At 41.3% G+C, this 20,763-nt stretch overlaps 1 protein-coding gene across 1 annotated transcript in view; it reads left to right on the forward strand.

Moving 5' to 3' along the window:
• LOC146808456 (transient receptor potential cation channel subfamily M member 2-like) overlaps positions 1–20,763 on the forward strand; it is a 694,250-nt gene that overhangs the window by 431,079 nt on the left and 242,408 nt on the right. The window contains exons 13-14 of the mRNA XM_085623563.1: positions 14,192–14,337; positions 14,865–14,977. Of these exons, the coding sequence (XP_085479689.1) occupies positions 14,192–14,337; positions 14,865–14,977 (259 nt within the window). The remainder of the gene's footprint in view (positions 1–14,191; positions 14,338–14,864; positions 14,978–20,763) is intronic.

Genomic DNA, 20,763 nt, shown 5'->3' on the forward strand with positions numbered 1-20,763 from the left:
CGATACGTCACTTCCTTTTTTGTAGGAAGCAGAACCGACCAACTACAGTTTAGTTACGCTGCTGGCTGTTATCTTTTCATTTAGGGACTACTTGTTTTCTTTGCTGCTCGCATTCCCAGAGGAAGTTTGCACACTGCTGCTGCTGGCACATCTGCCAGGTTCCTGCCCTCACCCGACGCCTTGCTCCACTGCTCTCTACCTGGTAACGACGCTTCCTGTCTGGTTTTTTTAGGTCGTCCCTACGACGCTTGTAAATCATGCCTTATCTCCTTACATTTGCTGTGCATTTAAAGATCGAGGCCACATGTTACCAGCAGTTTTTGAGTGGCCTCTTTCCTTGTACTGCTGCTGGGTCTTTAAAGCACACTGCTGTCAGAGTAAACTTCCTGTAAGGAATGAACACTGCCTCGGCTGTGGGAGCGCGTGATCTTCAATGCTCACTTATTATTTACAAGAGCTCTTCACAGAAGTGCCTGGGCCGATAAATCCTGGCTGAAAGCTTTGGTTGTGTGCGTGCACACACGTCTGCTAGAGGTTCCCGGTGGTATGGGCAAGGTACTATATGTACGAATGCATTTTCCCCAGGTCGTCCGTTCTAGCCCCACCTCCCGCCCTCCGCTGGTTGTTTACTTGAGTCACCACCAGTCCCTCCCTGTCTCCTCTCACGTCTCTGCTTTTAGCTTCCGGTCTGTCTCCATTGTGCTGCTGCTCATTCACGCCCCCTTCCGCTAATACCCCGCCCTTGTTGCTTGTTCCGAACATGTCATTGCATGTGGGAGTTTTTAACAGATGCACTTCTCTGCTGTAAAATAAATGGCTTTTTGACATGCCCTTACGTGTTAATCTTTGAACAGATGTCTCATCATAGTATGTTCTTCTACTACGTATCCCTATTGTAGCAATTATTTGACCTTTTAGCGATTTCCCGTGACACTTGGTGATCTTGTAAACCCTTTTGTTCAGCATTCACTTGCAGTGCTGGTTAGTAATAGAGCGTAGATTTGCGGCATTGTGTTTTTCAGGGTCTTATAGCATGTGATTGCATGTGCAATTTATAAGGAGATGTTCAACATGACCATAAACTTAGATCTTGTGAACACATTTTAGGCATGCTATTAAACATGGGGGTTGTGAAAATTTTCAGCTAGTCAAGCACTGCACTTTTATCTTAAGAGCAAATTTTCGGCTTGTTTTACGTGAATCATCTAGAGAGACCTTACCAGGTCGAATGTGGAGTTTGTGCTGAAGCTTTTAGCAGGAGAAGATTCTCTGAGAACTGACCCCCAAAGCATTGTGTTAATTAGGCTGGAAACCACTTCATGTGCACAAAATGTAGTTTATTGTGTACAGCACCACCAACAAGCAAATGGTTGTTTCCCCTCCGTGTTCGCCCATCCAACTGTCGCCCACAACATCCCCATGGATACCAGAACACCCATAGCGAGCATCTGTTCCAGCATGGAACAGACATGCACGAGATTACAACACATCCCCTTTACACAATAATGCAGAGAACACATAACAACAGAAATACAAGCAAAATAAAATTACAATCCATTAAAAGGTATTTAAAAAGAAATCATTAAACCTTGCAGGGGTGCGACGCAGTCTTCGAGGTAAACTCCTGGGTTGTACATGCCCAGGAACTGGAGGAGTTGAGGTACTAGGAAAATTATCATAACTTGGGAAAGAAAAAGGACTGGACTGATCAGAATGTGAAATATCACAAGGACTAGAACCCAAAGAAGGATCAGGCCCCGTGTATTTCACAAGCCTTGACATACTCCACTTGCAACCATTTTGCATCGTAACAACATTCTTATGAATTGAAGAAATCATGAAAGGACCCATAAATTCCGAAACACCTTCTTTTGAAAACATGGGTTTCTTAATCAAAACCCACTCACCAACACTCCATAATTTGGACCTAACAGCATTCTTGGCATTCTTGAAATGAAAACGTTTTTTATACTCTGTTTGATAAGAATTGATCCTATTTTCCACCTCATTCCCATCCAAAGGGGTCAAATCATTAGGAGGAAACCAAGTAGGATTCAACTTAGACTTGGCATGTCTGCCACGCAGAAGGAAAAAAGGCGAGTTACATATGACATGGTTGACCGTGGTGCGATGAGCCCACCAAGTGTCACGCAAAACATCTTTAAGGGGGTTTTTTGTATCTAACGCTGTTTGTACACACCCTTTGACAACAGGGTTCATACGCTCTGCAAGACCATTGGCCTGAGGAGAATAAAGAGCTGTCTTAAGATGAATGATACCGAGGTCCTCCAAAAATTCCCCCATCTCAGAAGATACAAATTGCACACCATTGTCAGTGATGAGATACTTCTGAAAACCCTCACCGGCAAATTCATCCTTCAAGAATTCAACAATAACTCTTGTGTTGACATTACTCACACATTTGGAAGATACCCACTTGGAAGTGTAATCCACCAAGAGAATAACAAATCTTTCAGACGGTGCAAGTAAATCAAATGGACCCATAAGATCCAAACCTAACTTTGTCAACGGCTGACTAGGAACTTCAACCGGAGACAAAGGAGCACTGTTCACAACTTTGGACTTATCATTAGACGAACATAGATGACAATCCTTAACTACTGCTTCCACTTGATGATCCATGTACGGCCACCAATACCTTTCCCTAAGTCGTGATTTAGTGAGACTCCTTCCAAGGTGCCCCTCATGAGCCAAATTTATCAGTTTCGGTCTCAAAGACAAAGGAGGAACAAATCTGCTACCCCTCATCAACCCTCCATGTAAAGTAGTCAGTTCATTCCTAATGGACCAAAAAGGACTAAGGTCTTGATCAACATCCTTGCAACGAACAGGCCATCCCCTAATGATAAAATCCTTGATACTGGAAAAAAGAGAATCACCAGAAATAGCCTCAGTCCATTCTTCATGAGAAATAGAGGATTCCCTAACTCAAGAGACACAAAGAGGCTCAACATCAGCATAATCATCATGTACCTGTAAAGGCAATCTGGACAAACAGTCAGCAGCCACATTTGAAGACCCAGGCAGATACTGTACTTGAAAATTGAATTCCTCTAAACCTTCACTCCAACGCTTCAACCTAGGAGTCAATCTGTCACTTTCCATACAAGAAAAAACTTGTACAAGAGGACGATGGTCAGATTTTACAACAAAAGGAATGCCCCAGAGGTAAAATTTAAAATGCTTAATTGCCCAAACAATTGCAAGCGCCTCCCTCTCAATACAAGAATATTGGTGCTCAGCTTTTCTTAAAGCTCGAGAAGCAAAGGCAACAACTCTATCAACACCATTCTCAACTTGGGATAATACTGTACCCAACCCAGATAAACTTGCATCAGTAGTAAGTATTGTTTTCTTCTTGGTATCAAAATGGCCTAAACTGGGCAATTGGCTGATGGATCGTTTAAACATTCCAAAAGCAGTCTCACACGCATCATTCCACTCAAAATGAGTGCCTTTTTAAAGCAAATTTCTTATAGGTTCAACCACAGATGCAAAACCCTTTATAAACTTGGCATAGAATTCAGCCAAACCCAAGAATGATCTAACTTGTTCTTTGTCAATTGGGGTTGGAGCCTCAACAATACTCTTAGCCAATTCAAGCTTAGGTTGAATGCCCTCCCCAGAAATTACATGCCCAAGATATGTAACTGAGGACACACCAATTTTGCACTTCAGTTTGTTAACAGTGAGGCCCTTACACGCTAATTTCTCCAGAACCATTCTTAAATTCGCATCATGCTCCATGTCATCTTTGCTGTAAACAAGAATGTCATCTTGAAAAAAAATGACATTTGGCATATCACCAATGACCAACTTCATGATGCGTTGAAAGCATGCCAATCCAAAAGGCATCCTGATAAATCTGAATGCTCCTTATGGTGTTACAAAAGACGTCAGATGCCTAGAATCAACATGAAGCGGTACTTGGTGATTCGCCGAAGACAAGTCAAGAACGGAAAAAACCTTTGCACCACTTAGCATAGATAAAGACTCATTAATATTGGGCAGCGGTTGGCGGTCAACCCATATCCATTTATTCAGACCTCTAAGGTTCACACACATGCGAATGCTCTTTCCAGCATCCTTGGGGGCCAAAACTACCGGAGCCAACCATTCAGAAGATTCAATTTCCTCAATGACATTTAATTCAATTAACCTATCAAACTCTGTTTTGAGAAGGGATAACATCATGTTTAGAACCTTCCGAACCTTATGGACACACGGTACTGCATTATGCTTCAAAATAATGCGATGTTCAAAATCTTTTAGCAGGCCCAGCGTATCTGTGAAAACTTGAGGAAATTCTGCAAAAAATGTGTTGGAATTAGGAATGCAGTCAATAAGCATGACTTGATCAGCAGCTTTGAGAGCATTGGGATTCAATATTATACCCAAATCTCTCTGATGCCTCCAACCTAAGAGGTTATCTCCCCTTTGTGCCACATAGATCTTACCAATGGTTTCACGACCCTTGAAGAATATACCCATAATCGTGTAACCAAACACATTTATACGTGACCCCCCATAGGTAACAGGATTGATGTCAGGAACAAGTAGTGTAATGTCAGGAAAAGTTCTTTTGCAAATTTCGTCTCCAATCATCGTGAAAGGAGAACCAGAATCAGCTAACACAACAAAACTTTTGCCACCAATCTCAACATCGCATTCAGGCATAGATATGGGGTCAGCATCCACAATACCATCACTCCTCACATTAGAAATGACCATCCTTGGACTAGTTGCAACAGATTCAGCATTTTCAAGACATTGAACCTTGCCAGAAGATTTACAAACCCTGGCATAATGACCATTCATGCCACATTTTAAACATGTGGCAGATTTTGCAAAACAATTTGGAAAATTAGCAGAATGATTCGAACTCCCACAACGGTAACATTTAATCTTGCCACGATCAATTTGAAACTTCGTCTTAGGAATCTGAGTAACTTTGCCAATATTGTCTTCTGCAACCGTTTGCTGAACCACTGTTGTAACCTCATGAATACTACTAGGGGTAGAGGTGCAGTCTGCGGAGGTTTTATGTTCCTTCATTTCCTTCACCCAACCTGACGTATTTTCCATGCCTTCTACAATGGCTGGCAATAGCTTCACGTAGAGACGGGTTTTTGGACAAAAGTTTTTCTTGGACTCTAGGACTGTTTGTACATCTGACTAACTGATCGCGGATCAGTGATTCAGTTAAATCTCCAAATTCACATGTTCTGGCTAAAGTCTTCAAAGATGCTACGTAGTTCCCAACTTTCTCTTTAGGTTCCTGAATTCTCATGAAAAACTTATGGCGTTCTAACACAACATTTATGCGAGGTCCAAAGTAATTTTCAAGCATCTTCATAGACATTTCAAAAACATCTGACGGTTCACCCGAACCATCACCCATCGGAAGTTCATCAATACTGTCATAAATATTTCGGCCCTCAACACCCAAATTATGCAGGAGAATGGCTTGTTTCCTTATTGCTGAGAATCTTTCACCCCCAATTGCCACCAAATAAGAATCAAAAAGATTTCTCCATCGCTTCCAAGGAAGCAATGGCTCACCTTTCTCACAAAGAAATGCAGGTGGCTGGCTCATTGAGGTCGAAGATATGTTAAAAAGAAAAGGAAAACCAGGTTGCCCAGAATGTCAACAGCGTGAAAAAAAACGCGTCCAGTAATTATTTCATCTCCCCGTAGAAAGCCCTGGGTGTAACCAAGGTTACCGAATAAACAAAATGGAGGCACGTCTAACGTGACGCGACGCGCTGATCAAACGCGTTGATGCGTGATGACACCGCTTGGAGTAATGCAGATTACGCGGCTCGTGACGATGCGCATGAAGTCAGGAGAGTCAGCGCGAGCCCTGTGAGCAACCGTTACACGCTGGTAAGTGAAAATTAATTTACGTACAAAGTCAAACGTACAGAGTCAACATCCGGCAAGTCACAGTATTCAAAACGACTTGCCTGTTCCAAGACACGCTTTCTTTTCCATTTGCTCTTCTTTTTTTTTTCCGTCGAGGACACAGCAACTCGAACAAACACAGTCCCAAAAGCGGTATTTCACACTCCGCTAGTCCTTGAGGGGGAAATTCAATTGGGCAGAATATATAGACCACAGTCCGACCGCTTTCGTGCGAACGCTGTCAACACTGAAAATTCTTCCTGAAATTCTTCGTGGGTTCTGTAAGCGTCGGTGGTGCTCCAACTCTCGATCGTCGCCATTGTTAAATAGGCTGGAAACCACTTCATGTGCACAAAATGTAGTTTATTGTATACAGCACCACCAACAAGCAAATGGTTGTTTCCCCTCCGTGTTCGCCCATCCAACTGTTGCCCACAACATCCCCATGGATACCAGAACACCCATAGCGAGCATCTGTTCCAGCATGGAACAGACATGCACGAGATTACAACACATCGCATGCTAAGAAACCCCGCAGTTTACATGCAGGGGCGTGCGAGCATAAAACCCAGCGGTTATTTGGTGTAAGCAGGCAAAAATATATTTATTTGGAAGTAAGTTGTAACCACAATGTGCCACAGGCCTACAAATCACAGTTCAAAAGTAGCAGCATTCATACGTATGGATTTGTCAGGGCCCGGAGAAGGTTCATGAGAGGGTTTAATAACACGGACATTCCAGGGCTTCTCCATTTCAGTTACAGCTCCTGTCTGGCTCCATTCCCCAGCGATGAATTGTGCCACCTAGAAAATCAAGCAGAGTACCCCTTAATACTTAATATCGGAAAAATTCTATTCGCTTGATTTGTAAAAAAAATACCTGCCAGGGCTCTTCTTAGAAGGCTACTGCCGCCTGCACCACCCATACCCATCAGCACTGCTATTGACAGTACCAACATAACACCTAAGCAGCAACATCCTACAAGTTTAACAATTCAGAGATTTCCGGTTTCCCAAAGCTATAATAACGGCATGAGAGGCTGGTATTATTCATGTCCAGTGTATGTTCACACAATAAACACAAACCTCAGAATTAACACAAATATGAGGCCCGAGCAGACGCCTTGGACTGGCACACCCACCAACTCGCGCGTCACTGGGGACAGACTCTTCCTGCTATGAACGCAGACTCAGATTTTTAATCAAGTGTTTTTGTCTTTCCTGGTCTTGTAATACTGTCTTGAAATACTTCAATGTGTTTGTCTTCACCAGATTTGAGTTTTTTTTAAAACATACAAATCTCAACAACCAAAGGCCACTTTCACTCTACTTACAGATAACACGAGTTTGCACTATCCGACAACACTCGAAGCACAAGCTTTTGCAATGCAATAGGGCTCGCATTTACTCAAGTTTAAGCTATAGGCATTGTAAATGACAATGCCAATAGCTTAAACTTGCGTAAATGCGAGACCTATTGCAGTGCAAATGCTTGTTTTCTTTTGATGTAATGTGTTAATTCATAAAGATTCCATGTTACTACACGAAGGGCATGTAAGATAACCATATCAAACAGAGAAAGGAAAACAGTCAATGGTAAGTGGTTACTATAAATGTCAAAATATGTCAAAAGTATTCGTGAGGTTTTGTTAGATATGTCAAAAGAAAAAAGAGAGATAAGAGAAAGAAAAAAGAAAAAAGGAGTGAGGAGAGAAGGAGGGGGGAGTGAGTAATGGGGGGGAAGCCCAGATCCACAGCAGGAGTTATATGATCAATGGATTGACCAAAGAGGGTAAAGATAAGTGTTAATCGAGAAGAGTGTAGGTGCTTGGAGCTGAGTTTGTGCCAGAAAGGAGGATGTCACGTAATGTAAGTTGTTGAAGGGAGAAGGGAAAAAGATGAGAGTAAAGGAGGAGGGTAAGGAAGGGTAATAGGAAAGAGGGAATGCAAATTATTAAATGGCACAGGGGATCTCAAACTTTTAACCGTGGGTCCAGATACTCTGGAGCATCGCTATGAGGAGGGACCCCATCAGGAGGGCAGGGCAATGATTAATAGATATGAAACCAAAAAGGCAATTACAATGTATAGATCAGATTGTGTGCCATTATTGACAAAAATGTATCATTATGTTGTAATATCAAAACATACATATTATTGAACCACTGAATTAAAGGAATTTGCATATATCTAAGTAATACAGAAGGGGGATGGGAGCACACTGCTTCACCTCCGAGCAGTTCACTCCTTAACATTATGGTAAATGCAGTTCATTTCAAATGCTTACTTGAGTATTTGTTGAAGTGTTTCACCAAAGCTGGTGCAGGTTAGTGCTGGCAATCCCTAGACACATGTGTTTCTGGATATTATCCTTCATCAGTAGAGCTATTTATCTGGGGTTCCTGAGCAAGCTGCCACAATCCTTACAGGTCTCAGTACCTCTCACAGGAGCACAGGATGGAAAGGGGCGAACTCTGCTGGGGCTGTGAGGCAGGGTGCTCCTAACCCCCATTCTATGTAGGTAATATAGTCAGGAGGAGAAGAAATTAAATTGTCAGCAATAACATTGATTACTTCATATAGATCTGTGGCAACAACAATTATACAATTCATACATTTGAAGAATATCTAATATGTACGTTGCTGTTAAAATAAACAAAATGTTAAACCTGTTTGTCAAGGTTAATACAATTAATAAAATAAATATAATAAGAACAGAGCAATATATATAGTACTCAGCTATCCGATGACTGGGCATCTTCGTTCTTCTCAATATTTTGAGTTCATTAAATTCTTTCATTTGCCTGGGAGGAAATAAATGTGAACATAACTATGACTGTAATCAGGATTGTAAATGAGTTCCAATTCACCCACAGTATGAATCCGAAGTAGATTTTAAGGGGGAGTGGGGTTTATCGCTATGTTGCTCTTGAGTCAAGGTAGATACAGTTTGAAGAGCTGATGCCTTGTCCTCATGACTTCGAATAGTCCTTTCGATATCTCTGCCTCTCTGTCGAGGGTTGTTACTATTCCGTCGTGCATTGCCCAATGCTTCTATGGAGGAGCTGAATTGTACTAATTCTGGGATAGAATGCTGTGTTTCCATATCTTGATGCTTCCATCGGTCTATAAATAGACAGAGGTCTTAAGGATCATAAAAATCTTTGGAAATTTCATCTTTAGTGATGCGGAAGTGGGCAGGTTCGAAGAGACCATACTTGATGTCCATTCGGTGTATTCGAGGTCTCATTGAAAGGAATGCCTTGCGGCAATCATTAGTTTCTCTGGAAAAGTCGGCTACCATACGAATTTCATGTCCATCATAAGTGAAAGTACCTTGAGTGCTTGCAGATACTAATAGCTGCCTTGTTTGCTCATGTCTTAAGAAGCAGGCGATAAGAGGTCGTGGATGTGATGCAGATTCTTTGTGAAGTGGGCCAATACGATGTGCACGCTGTATTTCCAGTGGAGAATCAAAAGCAATGGCCACTAAGTTTGGAAGAATACTTTAGACGAAAACTCTGGCGTTCTGACCTTCTATTTTCTCCGGAAAAAAGAAAAAACGAACATTATCACTCCTACTTCGATCTTCCAAGTCAATCAGTTTACTGCGAAGAAATAGCAGCTCTTGGTCTCTGCTTTGTATTGATTCTAGACGTTCTTCCACAACTGTCAGCCTATGGTTAACCCCTTCTGCTTTTTCATGAAATCCTGCAATATCTACTCATATTGATTTAGCTTCTGATGCTAAGGAGGATATATTTGAATCCATTCCTTCTAGTCATCGACTAACAGCAGAAACTTTTTGCAGTATGCGGTCCATAGTTTTTCCTTGTGTGGTTGGGTTAATCTGTGGTGAGCCTTCTGCTGTAGAAGGGGTAGTTTTTGTTGAAATATTCCGTGACTGTTTGAGTACATCCGCAAAAAGGGGTTGTGTAGACGTTTTACTTCCGTGCTTGGCAGTAGACATTCGACTTTTTTTTTTAAAGAAGTCACAAGACAGTGTATTGGATCAATAAGTCAATGCAGAGACACAAAGCAACGACAGAATCTGCGAAATTATTCAATTAGAAAACTATGTTGAATGTTTTAGTTGTTAGTGAGGGTTTCTGGCATAAATGTTATACTCTTGTACGATCTCCTACTCTGACAGAATATCTTTGTGGGGATATGAGTGTTAAGCAGTTTCAGTGTTTTATCTCATACCTTCTGTTTCAGATATTGGAGATTTCCACCCTGTTATTTACTTGAGGAAGGTTTGATTTATACTTGCCACATGTAATTTATCGTTTTAAGGTATCAATCTCTCAATATTTCAGTTCTACTTTCAATGTCTTCCTTTTGATCCACTTGTCAGGTTTCAGGTTATGATTCTAAAAATCTTTAGAGGCAATGACAGGCGCTTGTGGCCTCTAAAGAGAAAATATACTAACATGAGTAGTAGAAATAGTGTACAGTTCCAGTAAAAATAACCAACATATCAACGAATACTAAGTATATTAAAAGGACATACCTAATATAATGGTACACTGTAAATGGAACGGTCCAATCTGGAAAAATCTCAGTAAATCTTTTAGGAATGGTCAGGTAAAGTATAAGCCATATTTCCTAAAACACAAGGGTTGAGACTTAACTTAAAGGGTACACGGCAAGAGGGAAAAGTGACAACGTGAAAGAAGATACAACATAAAAACCGAGTGAGTAGGTGGCAATTATCTAGGAACCCATAAACCGATCAAATGCACAAGTTAAGCTCCAAAAATAGAGAAAAGAGCGAGTAAAAAAAATCCTATCTAAATTACAGGTATAACTGTAGCTCACATTGCTAGTGAACAGAACAAATATACTGGCCTTACGATATCCTATCCTCATGTGACAAGCCACTATTAACAAAAGCCAGAAAAAGTTAAATAAAACATTCTATCATCTCAGGGTCGTATAACTGTACACTATTTCTACTACTCATGTTAGTATATTTTCTCTTTAGAATCACAGATGTTGCGCTCAAGTGTCCATAGATTTGTACTCTCATGCATTTAAGATTTGAGGAATTTTGGTAAGTGTACCTTACCACTATAGGTTATATTCAGATTGCATGGCTTTTATCGCTATCTTGGCCGATACGGTTCATTCACGTTACGTCTGTTTCCTTTCTTATCATTTGACTTCTGTTTGTTACTCTGAGTGCGTACGTTCTTATTACGAACACACTATGCAGCATTTCCACTTATCTTTTAGACTTTCTTTTGCACTGTTTTTGAATTTTCACACAAGTGATGTTGGGATTTACTATATAGTCTCACCTATTAATCTTACTTGTTCTTTTCCTTTACTCTTCTTTTCCGCGGTGTGGTTCCCCCTTCTTTCTGAATACTAGGTATTGTTCACTTATATTTCGGTGACCTCTAAGGAAACTTTTTGCTTTTGCCTTTCTATTTACTTACTAGTTTCATTTAATTTATGGAGTATTAACGAAGAGGTTTTCTCACCATTTTTTTAGATCAATGTGATTCATTAATGTTTAAACCTTAACATGGAATCTCAGTATTCATTTGGAATCAGATTGTCAATTTAGTTATTTCTTTTGCCTCTAGCCCTGATGAAGTCCATGACTTATAATTGTCAGGACGAAACACGTGTTGGCTTGGCCTGATGGCATGCAGTGAAGATTGTACTTCGGAATAAAGACAAGACATGAACAATTTGCACTAAACAAAGGACTTCTTTATTGAACTGTATCTGGACTTTGATTCGTGCTCTACTTCAGAACCACTTTGCTCGGTTTTCAATGTTTGTTTTTGTATGAGGTGAACTTAGTTCATCAATTACGACGTTAGTGGTCGTCGTATTGTCAACTTTGCAGCAAGGGTTCTAGTTTGATATTTGTATTGATATAGTCACTTCCCTGCGCAATTTGTCCCTACCACTGTGTTTTTGCTGTTTATATACCTCTGCACATAGATTAGTGAAAAGCATTTTGTAGTATGTTAGTAATTCTATTGTGGACACTGAGTGACATAAAAAGTAGAGGTGCATATATTAAAAGACAAATTGTGTTGCCTTTGGAGTATCCTCCTTGGTTTTTATTCTCCATCTATATGTGTCTTTGCTACTATGTGTGTGTTTTTATGATTGTTTTTAACTATATTATAAGAAATAAAGCCGAATATATTTTTAAAACTTGTGTGTAGTATTCGATTACCTCATATACATGCTTATGTGTGTAAGTGTTTCAGACTGAATCTGGATTGACTGCAGGATAAGTGTCAATGGTATTGTATTTTAGGTTTCAATAAGAGTTTTTTTCAGATATGAGGTTCACATGACACCATCCCCTTGGTTTGAGGATTTACTTTGTTTTTGTCTGAAGCTTGCATAATGACAGTCATGATTGACATATAGAGTCACCCACTGCACATTTTGAAAAAATATGGAGGTCACCTTAATCCCTAGGAGCGTCAGGCATGAAAGTACTTCAATATTTGTTTGTACCCTTTCGGATCCTATGTTTTTTAAAATTTATATTTATGTGAAATGATGCTTTAATTTACAGTAAGTGGCCACATTTTCTTCCAACTTTTCTCCTTGAGGGAACGCCCCGCCGCTTTCAAAGATCATCAGCTGACACTACACCATTTCACATTTGTTGTAGTGATAGCTCACTGTGACTGTATGCATGAATGCTGAGGAAAGTGTGTTAATTGTAAAATATATTTCCTACACTGGTATCACCTTAATATTTTGGTAACTAAGTATTGCATCAGACACCGATTTACTGCATTGTATAGTTTCTACCTTTTTTGTGATATCTCTTGGGGACATTCACATTTAAAGTATCAATTATATAAATAAAATGTAATTTTTACATAATACATTGTTAATTGACTTATATATTCTGTCAGTGCAAAACCAATCTAGTTTTTTAATATATATGCAGTGAAAACCACAAATAAGAAAACAAATATAAACCAAAATGAGGAGTTTTGGCTATCAGGAACAACAGGTGGTTTTCCCTTGCTCAAAAGCAGGTTATAATGTCTTGAGAAATCGTATAAGGAGGTATGCATATTATAACCACTATTTGTTCAACATATTCAATATTTTGGTACACAAAGTATTTGATCTTGAGCACATTTGAGATGTTTTGAGCTTTATTGGTGGAATTTTTTAAACCTTTGTTCTGTCACTAGTGTGACACCATCCAGCACATGATGTTTTATGTTCAAAGTAAAAGGTGTTTTGCACCAGTAAGGTGCACTTTTAACAGCACAAGAACTACTTTGTGTTCAGAGGGCATCACTGGGGCAAATAAGCATAAACACTCATAGATTTTGACACAAAGCCTGATCTAAGGTAGCCAGACAATATGGTGCCTCAAAAACCACCACCAACTTGAAGGAGGTACAAACATGAGGGAATGTGTTTATTTCTCACAATTGTTACATGTGTGCCGCAGTGGACAGCACACATCCAGAATGTGAGAACCTTCTGAGTTGGTCTACAATTTGGCTATTGTGCTGTATGGTGTGCCGCCAGTGCAGATCCTATGCTAGACAGTGCACAGTCACCTCTGCCCAATGCTGCTGTTGTGAGTGTGTGCATCATGAACGCATTCTTATTTGAGCACCAATTCATGGGATTACCCAGGCAGCAGGCCAGTCTTTGTAGATATGGCCCTTTGCTGTGTTCCCCCCTTGTGCAGTGCAATGCTGTAAATGTGGATGCTGGATGCAGTGAAAAGGAGCAAATCAGGCCTGTTTGTTACTACATTTTAAGCTAGGATTTGTAAAGTATTTAATGTCATTTTTGTCACAAAGCTCACATGATTCATCACTCACACAAGTGCACACACGCACATTCACACACACAAACGCACACACACAGACAAATCAACTAATTAACACATCGAATATGATTTTAGAGGTGGGCTTTGAACTACTGTGGTGTACATTGAAATACTGGCCATTATGGCATTCTTATTTGGCAGCTTGACAAGGGGCAATTGCAGGTAGGGGTATTAGTTATTATTGACTGCAGGTTGAAAGCTGGAATTATCTAAAGGGATGTTTAATACCATGATTATATTTATTGTATGTACTAGATGTATATGCAAACTTGTCAATTTAAAATCACATTCTAAATTATTATTTATAACCAATTTATTATATGTATTGGCTGGTCTATCTTTTTGTTCTGTGCACTTGCAACTTCTGTTTTATGTTCTATTTTGAAAATAATAAAATTCTTTTAAAAATGTGTGATTTTAGGGATGCTGTCAGAGTGCTGCAAACAAAATGCAGAGATGTCTGAGAAGCTGCTGACGCATGTGTCCTTTGTGTGGGGTAAAACCACTTGTTTACGCCTGGCTGTGAAGGCTCATGCAATAAACTTCATGTCCCATGGAGGTGTCCAGGTGCGTACAGTCAAATGCCTTTTTACCAGATATATCTTTGATATCTTTTCATTCTCTTCATGGTTCCCTCCCGCTTGAAATCATCAATCCTTCTACTTTACTCTCAACATTGCTGTCAACGCATGATGGACTGGCTTTATATCTGCTGTTGTTTTTTTTGTTGCTTTCTTTTTATTGTTATCGTTTGGTCAAACTGTGGCTATATAATGCCCTTCTAATTATTCAATGCCTTGGCACTGAGGCACTGTCGTTCCATTTCTTACTTTCAGACTGATAGTTTGGTGGTTCCCTGGCAGTAGCCTAATACAGCCATATCTACTCCCAGCACTTTCCGCCACACATTGCCTATAAATCAGCTTCTTGGGGGGAGCTATTGATATATTCTAACTCTCATCCATGTATTTCATCTCAAGCTACAACCATGGCACCATGAGTTTGGAGCTCTCCGTGTCTCTCTTTCTCTAGCTCTCTCTCTCTCTTTCTTTCTCTATCTCTCTTGCTCTTTCACTCTCTCTCTCTGTTTACAGATGTTGCTGACAAAGATCTGGTGGGGGAAGTTATCTGTGGATAATGGTTTCATCACTGTCCTCCTGTGTATGCTGTTTTTCCCTTTGGTGTTCACTGGCCTTGTCACTTTCAGGTAACACCTGCACAGCAACTATCTGGGCACCCAATAATGTGTGCGTGGCACAACCATGGTTTAGCAAAATAACAGTAATGTTTTAAGCAACCAAGCTACTGTTTATGGTTAGAATTCCAGCTATCTTACTTCTTATTACTTGTCATGGGACAAAAAATATGTTCCTTTTTCTCAAAATATTCTGTGGTTGTAATTGTTTCATATAACAACAAAAAGTGAAATTTATGGCACTACATTCCAAATCCTGATTGACAGAAGCAGCACTTGAGGACTTTTCTAGTCACTTACATAAGTCACTTCTGTAGAAAATTCCCCAAATTCATGGAGGTTTCCTTATTAGTAAATGTGCAAACGGATGATGGTTTTTTCCCCAGGATAATGGCTTTGTGAAAGTTGGTATAACTTATCTGTAAGGTACCTCTGTACTGTTTGGCTCTTTTTCTCTCATGTTGCTTGGCTTTAGACTTCTGCTGTGACTGCGGCCAACTGATTATGCTCAGCCAAAGTTATATAATAACTTGCAGCTGTTTACAAATGATTCATATTTGAGGGCCACAGGTGTGAACCTATTGCGCGGTTGCAAGCACCCAATTCACAAAATTAGTGTTTGTGACTTCAAAATAGGCATTTTTCCTAAAATGGGTTTCTGAACATCCACCAATGCGCAGCTTCGATGCGGCATCTTGTGGACATCAATCCCAAATTGTGAATCAGTACCATAAATATCAGACTATTGTAACTGGAATTCTGGTCTCAAACTATTGAAAAGTCTGGCTCCCAAGTTAAGGTGGTGTGGTAACCTATTCACCAATGGGAAGGGCCCCCTCACTGAAATTTTAAAAACACAAGACTCATTAAAACAGCCCATTTCCTTTAAAGAAATCTGGCTGCATTTAAAAAAAAGTTTAATTCATTTTATATCAGTCATATACATGGTGGTCTAATGACCCTTATAGGCCACCATCCCAGTGTTTTCGACTTTTGACCAATATGAGTGAGTCATATTGCAACCAACCTAATTATTATTAGGTAGGTCCAGAAGACAACCTTCTCTGATAACTTATTATGCAAACTGTTCATTAGTACAGAGATTGAGTCGCTAAATAATTTTCTGATCCCAAAAAGACAGATCAGAAAAAAGATGGGCCCCAAATTGAGAATGTTTTATGCAACCTGAAAAATCATACGTCTTGCCCTTAATTTCTTACAATCTCGGCATAACTAAATTCACAGTGTAGATGTAACCTAGTCTGCAAAGACCCTCTGTAGATTTCACTTACTAAGTACACTTACACCATGTACACCTACAGTAGTTTTGGAAGATGAAATGTCACCCTCCTGAATAAGCCACAGTACTTTATGCAGGATAAACTTTGCTGACTGAGGAGACCAATGCCTTAATCTGCCATTCTGTCAGAGAATCAAAGGTCTCTCCAAGAAGACACCACTCACATAGCTACTTAAAGTCTGAGCACATTAAGCAAGAATATGCAAAGTGTGATATCATGATGGAGAGCATCAAGAGATTCCCCTCAGCAATGAACATCTCATGCCAGCCCCTCAACCCCCTTACATGGGCTTACTACGCACATACAGCATCAAGTTGAACTCAGCTCTCTCATGAGAAGAATGCAAAAGACCTTGAGGAAAGATACAAGAAAAACAACTTCCAGATACTGAGCTAGGCATTTACAAATCCTAGCTTAGAATGTCCAGGTATAAGAGTGAAGCTCAGTACATCGGAGCAAAGCAGCCTGCTCAGTTAAAGTTCATAGTTCATATGGTAAATTGGCTCAAGCAACATGGCATCGGCTATCACTGAAGGGAAATTGTCACATTTGGCCTGAGAAGTCAGTAGAAATATTTGTCACTGAATAGATCCCAAAACACCATGGGGCAGATTTACAATAACTGACGCATCCTTGCATATTAGCAGGGATGCACCAGGTATTTTGCGTGACGTAAAAAAAAACTTGCGCCATCATGGATGCACCGCATTTATAATGCAGCGCAATGTGGCACAAGGATATACAGACGTGTGACGCATCTGTGGGTGTAAGGGTGACCCAGTGCTGGAGTCGTGACGCAAGCGCGTCGCAACTCCAGCACTGCTCAGGGGCGGCCTATACTTGCTGTGCTGCGTCACTCCTTACGCTGCTACAAGCAGGCGTAAGGTTTTGACGCAGCGGGGTTGTAAAAGTGACTCAGTGAAATCTTGTAGATTTCACTGAGCACTTTTACGGGGCTTCTTTGACACGGAACGTCCACCCTGTATATATTATACCTGACGCAGTTATAATGTAGTGCAGGGCTTTACAACGTGATGCATCTCCCTAGATGCGTCACGTTGTAAATATGTTGCATAGAGGCGCATTGTTTATGACACCGCTGTGTCACAGAAGTGACGCAGCGGTGTCGTAAAGATGTCGCAAGGTGCTTGTAAATCTGCCCCTATGTAATCAGTGAACAGAAAAAGACAGATTTCTCAATACCTTCTCACTGTTGTCGTACTTTAGAATTTAGGACCGCGTAGGAGGCAGGGCCCTACCCCTGTCTATCCCGGTATTGGTGAACCGCAAATGGTTAATGCGGTATGTACAAGTGCTTTGTGTAACGTTTTAGCTATGAATGCATTGTGTATACGCTATTTTACATCACTACGTGGGTTCCATTTTGTATCGGTGGCCATCTTATGGTTGCCCTCACATAGGCTATATAGCATGAAGCGAAAAACGGGCCTTTTTGAGCACATGTGCCTTTCCTTGACTTTTCTGTGACCTGGGCAGCTCGGCTCCGCTGCCCCAGGTCAAACTGGTCTCACGAGTTCCCCGTCCTCTGGCCACCTGTGATTAGCATCAGGGCTTGACACACCATAAAGTCTTTTCATCCTACACAAGCCCCCAGCTAATCTCTTTCACATCTGACTGTTCCTGCTTTATGGCTTGTTTCCCAAAACAGGAGATGCTCATGTTTATTGGGGCCTATCGATATCTGATGTGGGATCTGAGCTTTGCTGTGTAAATAATTGCGGGCTGGCTTAACTGGAATGTGGGATGGTCATCATGACTCTGCCTTTTCGTTTTGTAATGTATACGTGTAATGGCCATATCATAAACTAAAGAATGTATGCCTGAGGCAGGAAATTCTGTATTTAAGGAGAAGCCAGTTTCTGTGATTTTCAGCAGTCTCCTGAGAACATACACGCTGTTGTACTTCTAGGACGCCTGTAATTGGTCTGCAGCCAATAAACTGATCTTTGACTTCACCCAGAAGACTCTGTGTTTCTGTAGGTCTGAAACAGGAAGAACCCCGAAGTCATAGGGTGTGTTCCCCTGCACCGCTGGGCTTAAAATACCCAGTACTTCAGTTGGCGCCCAACTCGGCGCGATTTCAGCGGTACCGGTCCAAGCCAGAGGTTCGTGAGGAGCTTCGTGTGGAAATTCTGGAGGAAGGCCGCCACTTCATCGACCCCTGCATGTCGACGTGGTCCGAAAGTCTTTTCTGCGAGGTTCTCCGCGTCCCGACGGCTACGAAGGACTGCTGCCCTGATTAATCGCCCTGTTTTGGACCCTTGACGATTTTTGGTAGAGCGAAACAATCGAGAGAGTCTTCTGGTGACGCCATCGATCATCAATATTCAGTTAAGTATAAGTGGAGCGTCTCCCAGTTTGAATTTGGTATCCTTCGGGATCATTTTGATTTGGTGCTTGCAAGTCCCAAAGCCAGAGGACTCGTGTATTCACGAGACTATCGTATTCGATAATCCTTTGACGTTTGAAACTAGACTAGTGAGCGAAGATGCCTGGTTCTAGTGTATTTTGTAGATTGTTTTGTTTGGGTTGTGGAAGGGATTTCCAGTTAGAGGATTCATGTCCGGTTCCTCCAATTGGAACTCCAACTTATGAGCTTTATGTAAAACATGGCGTGGGCCCCATTGCATATAATGAAATATGGATCCGATACACCAGAAAGGACGGTGTTTTAAAATGGCCCCAAAATGGTAGTTTCGCTACAGATATCTTAGATAATTTGGAAGTTAAATTGTTTAAAAAGAAAGCCCGGCCGGCGATGTTTGATTCTTTCCGCCTATGGCGAAAGGAAGCCAAACAGAAGGAAATTAAGCTAGCGAAAAGGGATAAGAGAGAGAGAGGTATGTCAGTGATGCAGGCAGCTGTGCAATTTAAAGATAATGAGGAGGAACAAATGAAGGAACAGTTACATAGACAGCGCAAACTAGGGATTGATAAATGTTACCCTGTTTTGTCACCCCTTGTGCAAGATGAGACAAAAAAGGATGAGAAAGATTCCCTAATGTCCCATTTGTTAAGTTCGCCACCCCCATATGCGCAAAATGCCACCGCACCTCCACAGCTTGTAAATGCGCAGCCTCTAGTAAATATGCCGCAAGCCTTCCCGCAGCCGCCAGCTCCTCTTCAGCTGGCTCCTATCCCTGCAGTGCAGCCCTCTCAAGGGCCGCCGGTTTTGTTACCTGTTACCCCCGCGCTTCCTGCGACTTTGTCTAACACGCCAGCGGTTTCCCCTGGCGCTCCTTCTTACACTACCCCGGTACCTGTATCTGAATCTGTTTTTCTTCCCTCTGTTTATCCCCCCGTTTTCGCCTCAACCTCTCCTTCAGCACGACAACGACTGGCTAATGTAGTTACTAGTTTAATGTCGCCTCTCTTTGGGTCATCTAGTGCGACTCCAGGTTTACAACGTAAGCAATTGCTCAGTCAGCTACCTGGTCCCGAAGAGAAAGAGGTGTTAGATCATCTGGCGCGTAGGTGGATTGGTTTCCCTTCACTCTATGATGTGCAATCGGTTGTTAACGTTTTTCACCAATGGGATGCCCCAAAACAGAGGTATGTCTTTGATAAAATGTGTGAATTCCTCTGTGAGGAATTGGAGGATAAGGGTGCAAACCCAAACCCACAGGAATTGTGTCGAGTGCGATTTGATTTCGAAACAGGTGTAATTGTGGGCCCCAATGTAGATAAAGCAGTTGCGACTTTACTGTCCCTCAGAAATGGCGATTGTCAGCAATCATTGTTTGACCAGGATTTCCCTGTAGGGAAGGAGGTAAAAGCGCGCCAATATCCGATGCGTGAGGTTCCCCCAGTTTGGAGACCTGCTGATCCGAATGCTAATCCAGCTGTCCCAGCACATTTTCAGCGTGTTTGGGTGCATGTCCCTTGGAAACGATCTGAAGTAATAGCGCTTAAACAGACATTGCCTGACCCCCGTAAAAACCCTACCGGTTATTATAAGGAGTTATCCCAAACTGCAGAGTCGTGTGTCATGAATTTGGCCGACATAGATATGCTGTTTGGGAATGTGGTTCCACAGCCTTTATGGGGATCCATTCGTAATGTAGATCACGCTGCAGAATTGGGTGATACATGGGCTAATATCGTTGCTGCAGACGCTAGACAAGTTGGTGGTGCAAAACCTGAGCCTTTGGTAGCAGAGCTCCCTGGTAGAATTATTACCTACATGAAAACTATAATGCCTGCGATGCGCGTAAATTGGGATAAACTATCCGCATGTAAGCAGAAGAAAGATGAGACAGTGTCTGATTTCTTCACCAGGTTTGAAGAAACGTTTATCGACCACAGTGGCCAAGACATGAGCACTGAAGGTGGCCAACGGTTATTCGTTGATAAATTTGTGCAGAATCTACTTCCCGAGTTGTGTAAGAAATTAAAAGACTCAGAAAGTTCTTGGGCTGTTTCCTCTTCAGCGCAAATACTGGCTACTGCACAGTATTATGAGAATAGAGACAAAGA

Source organism: Triturus cristatus, chromosome 8 (genome assembly GCF_964204655.1).
Source record: "Triturus cristatus chromosome 8, aTriCri1.1, whole genome shotgun sequence".
Taxonomy (NCBI): domain Eukaryota; kingdom Metazoa; phylum Chordata; class Amphibia; order Caudata; family Salamandridae; genus Triturus; species Triturus cristatus.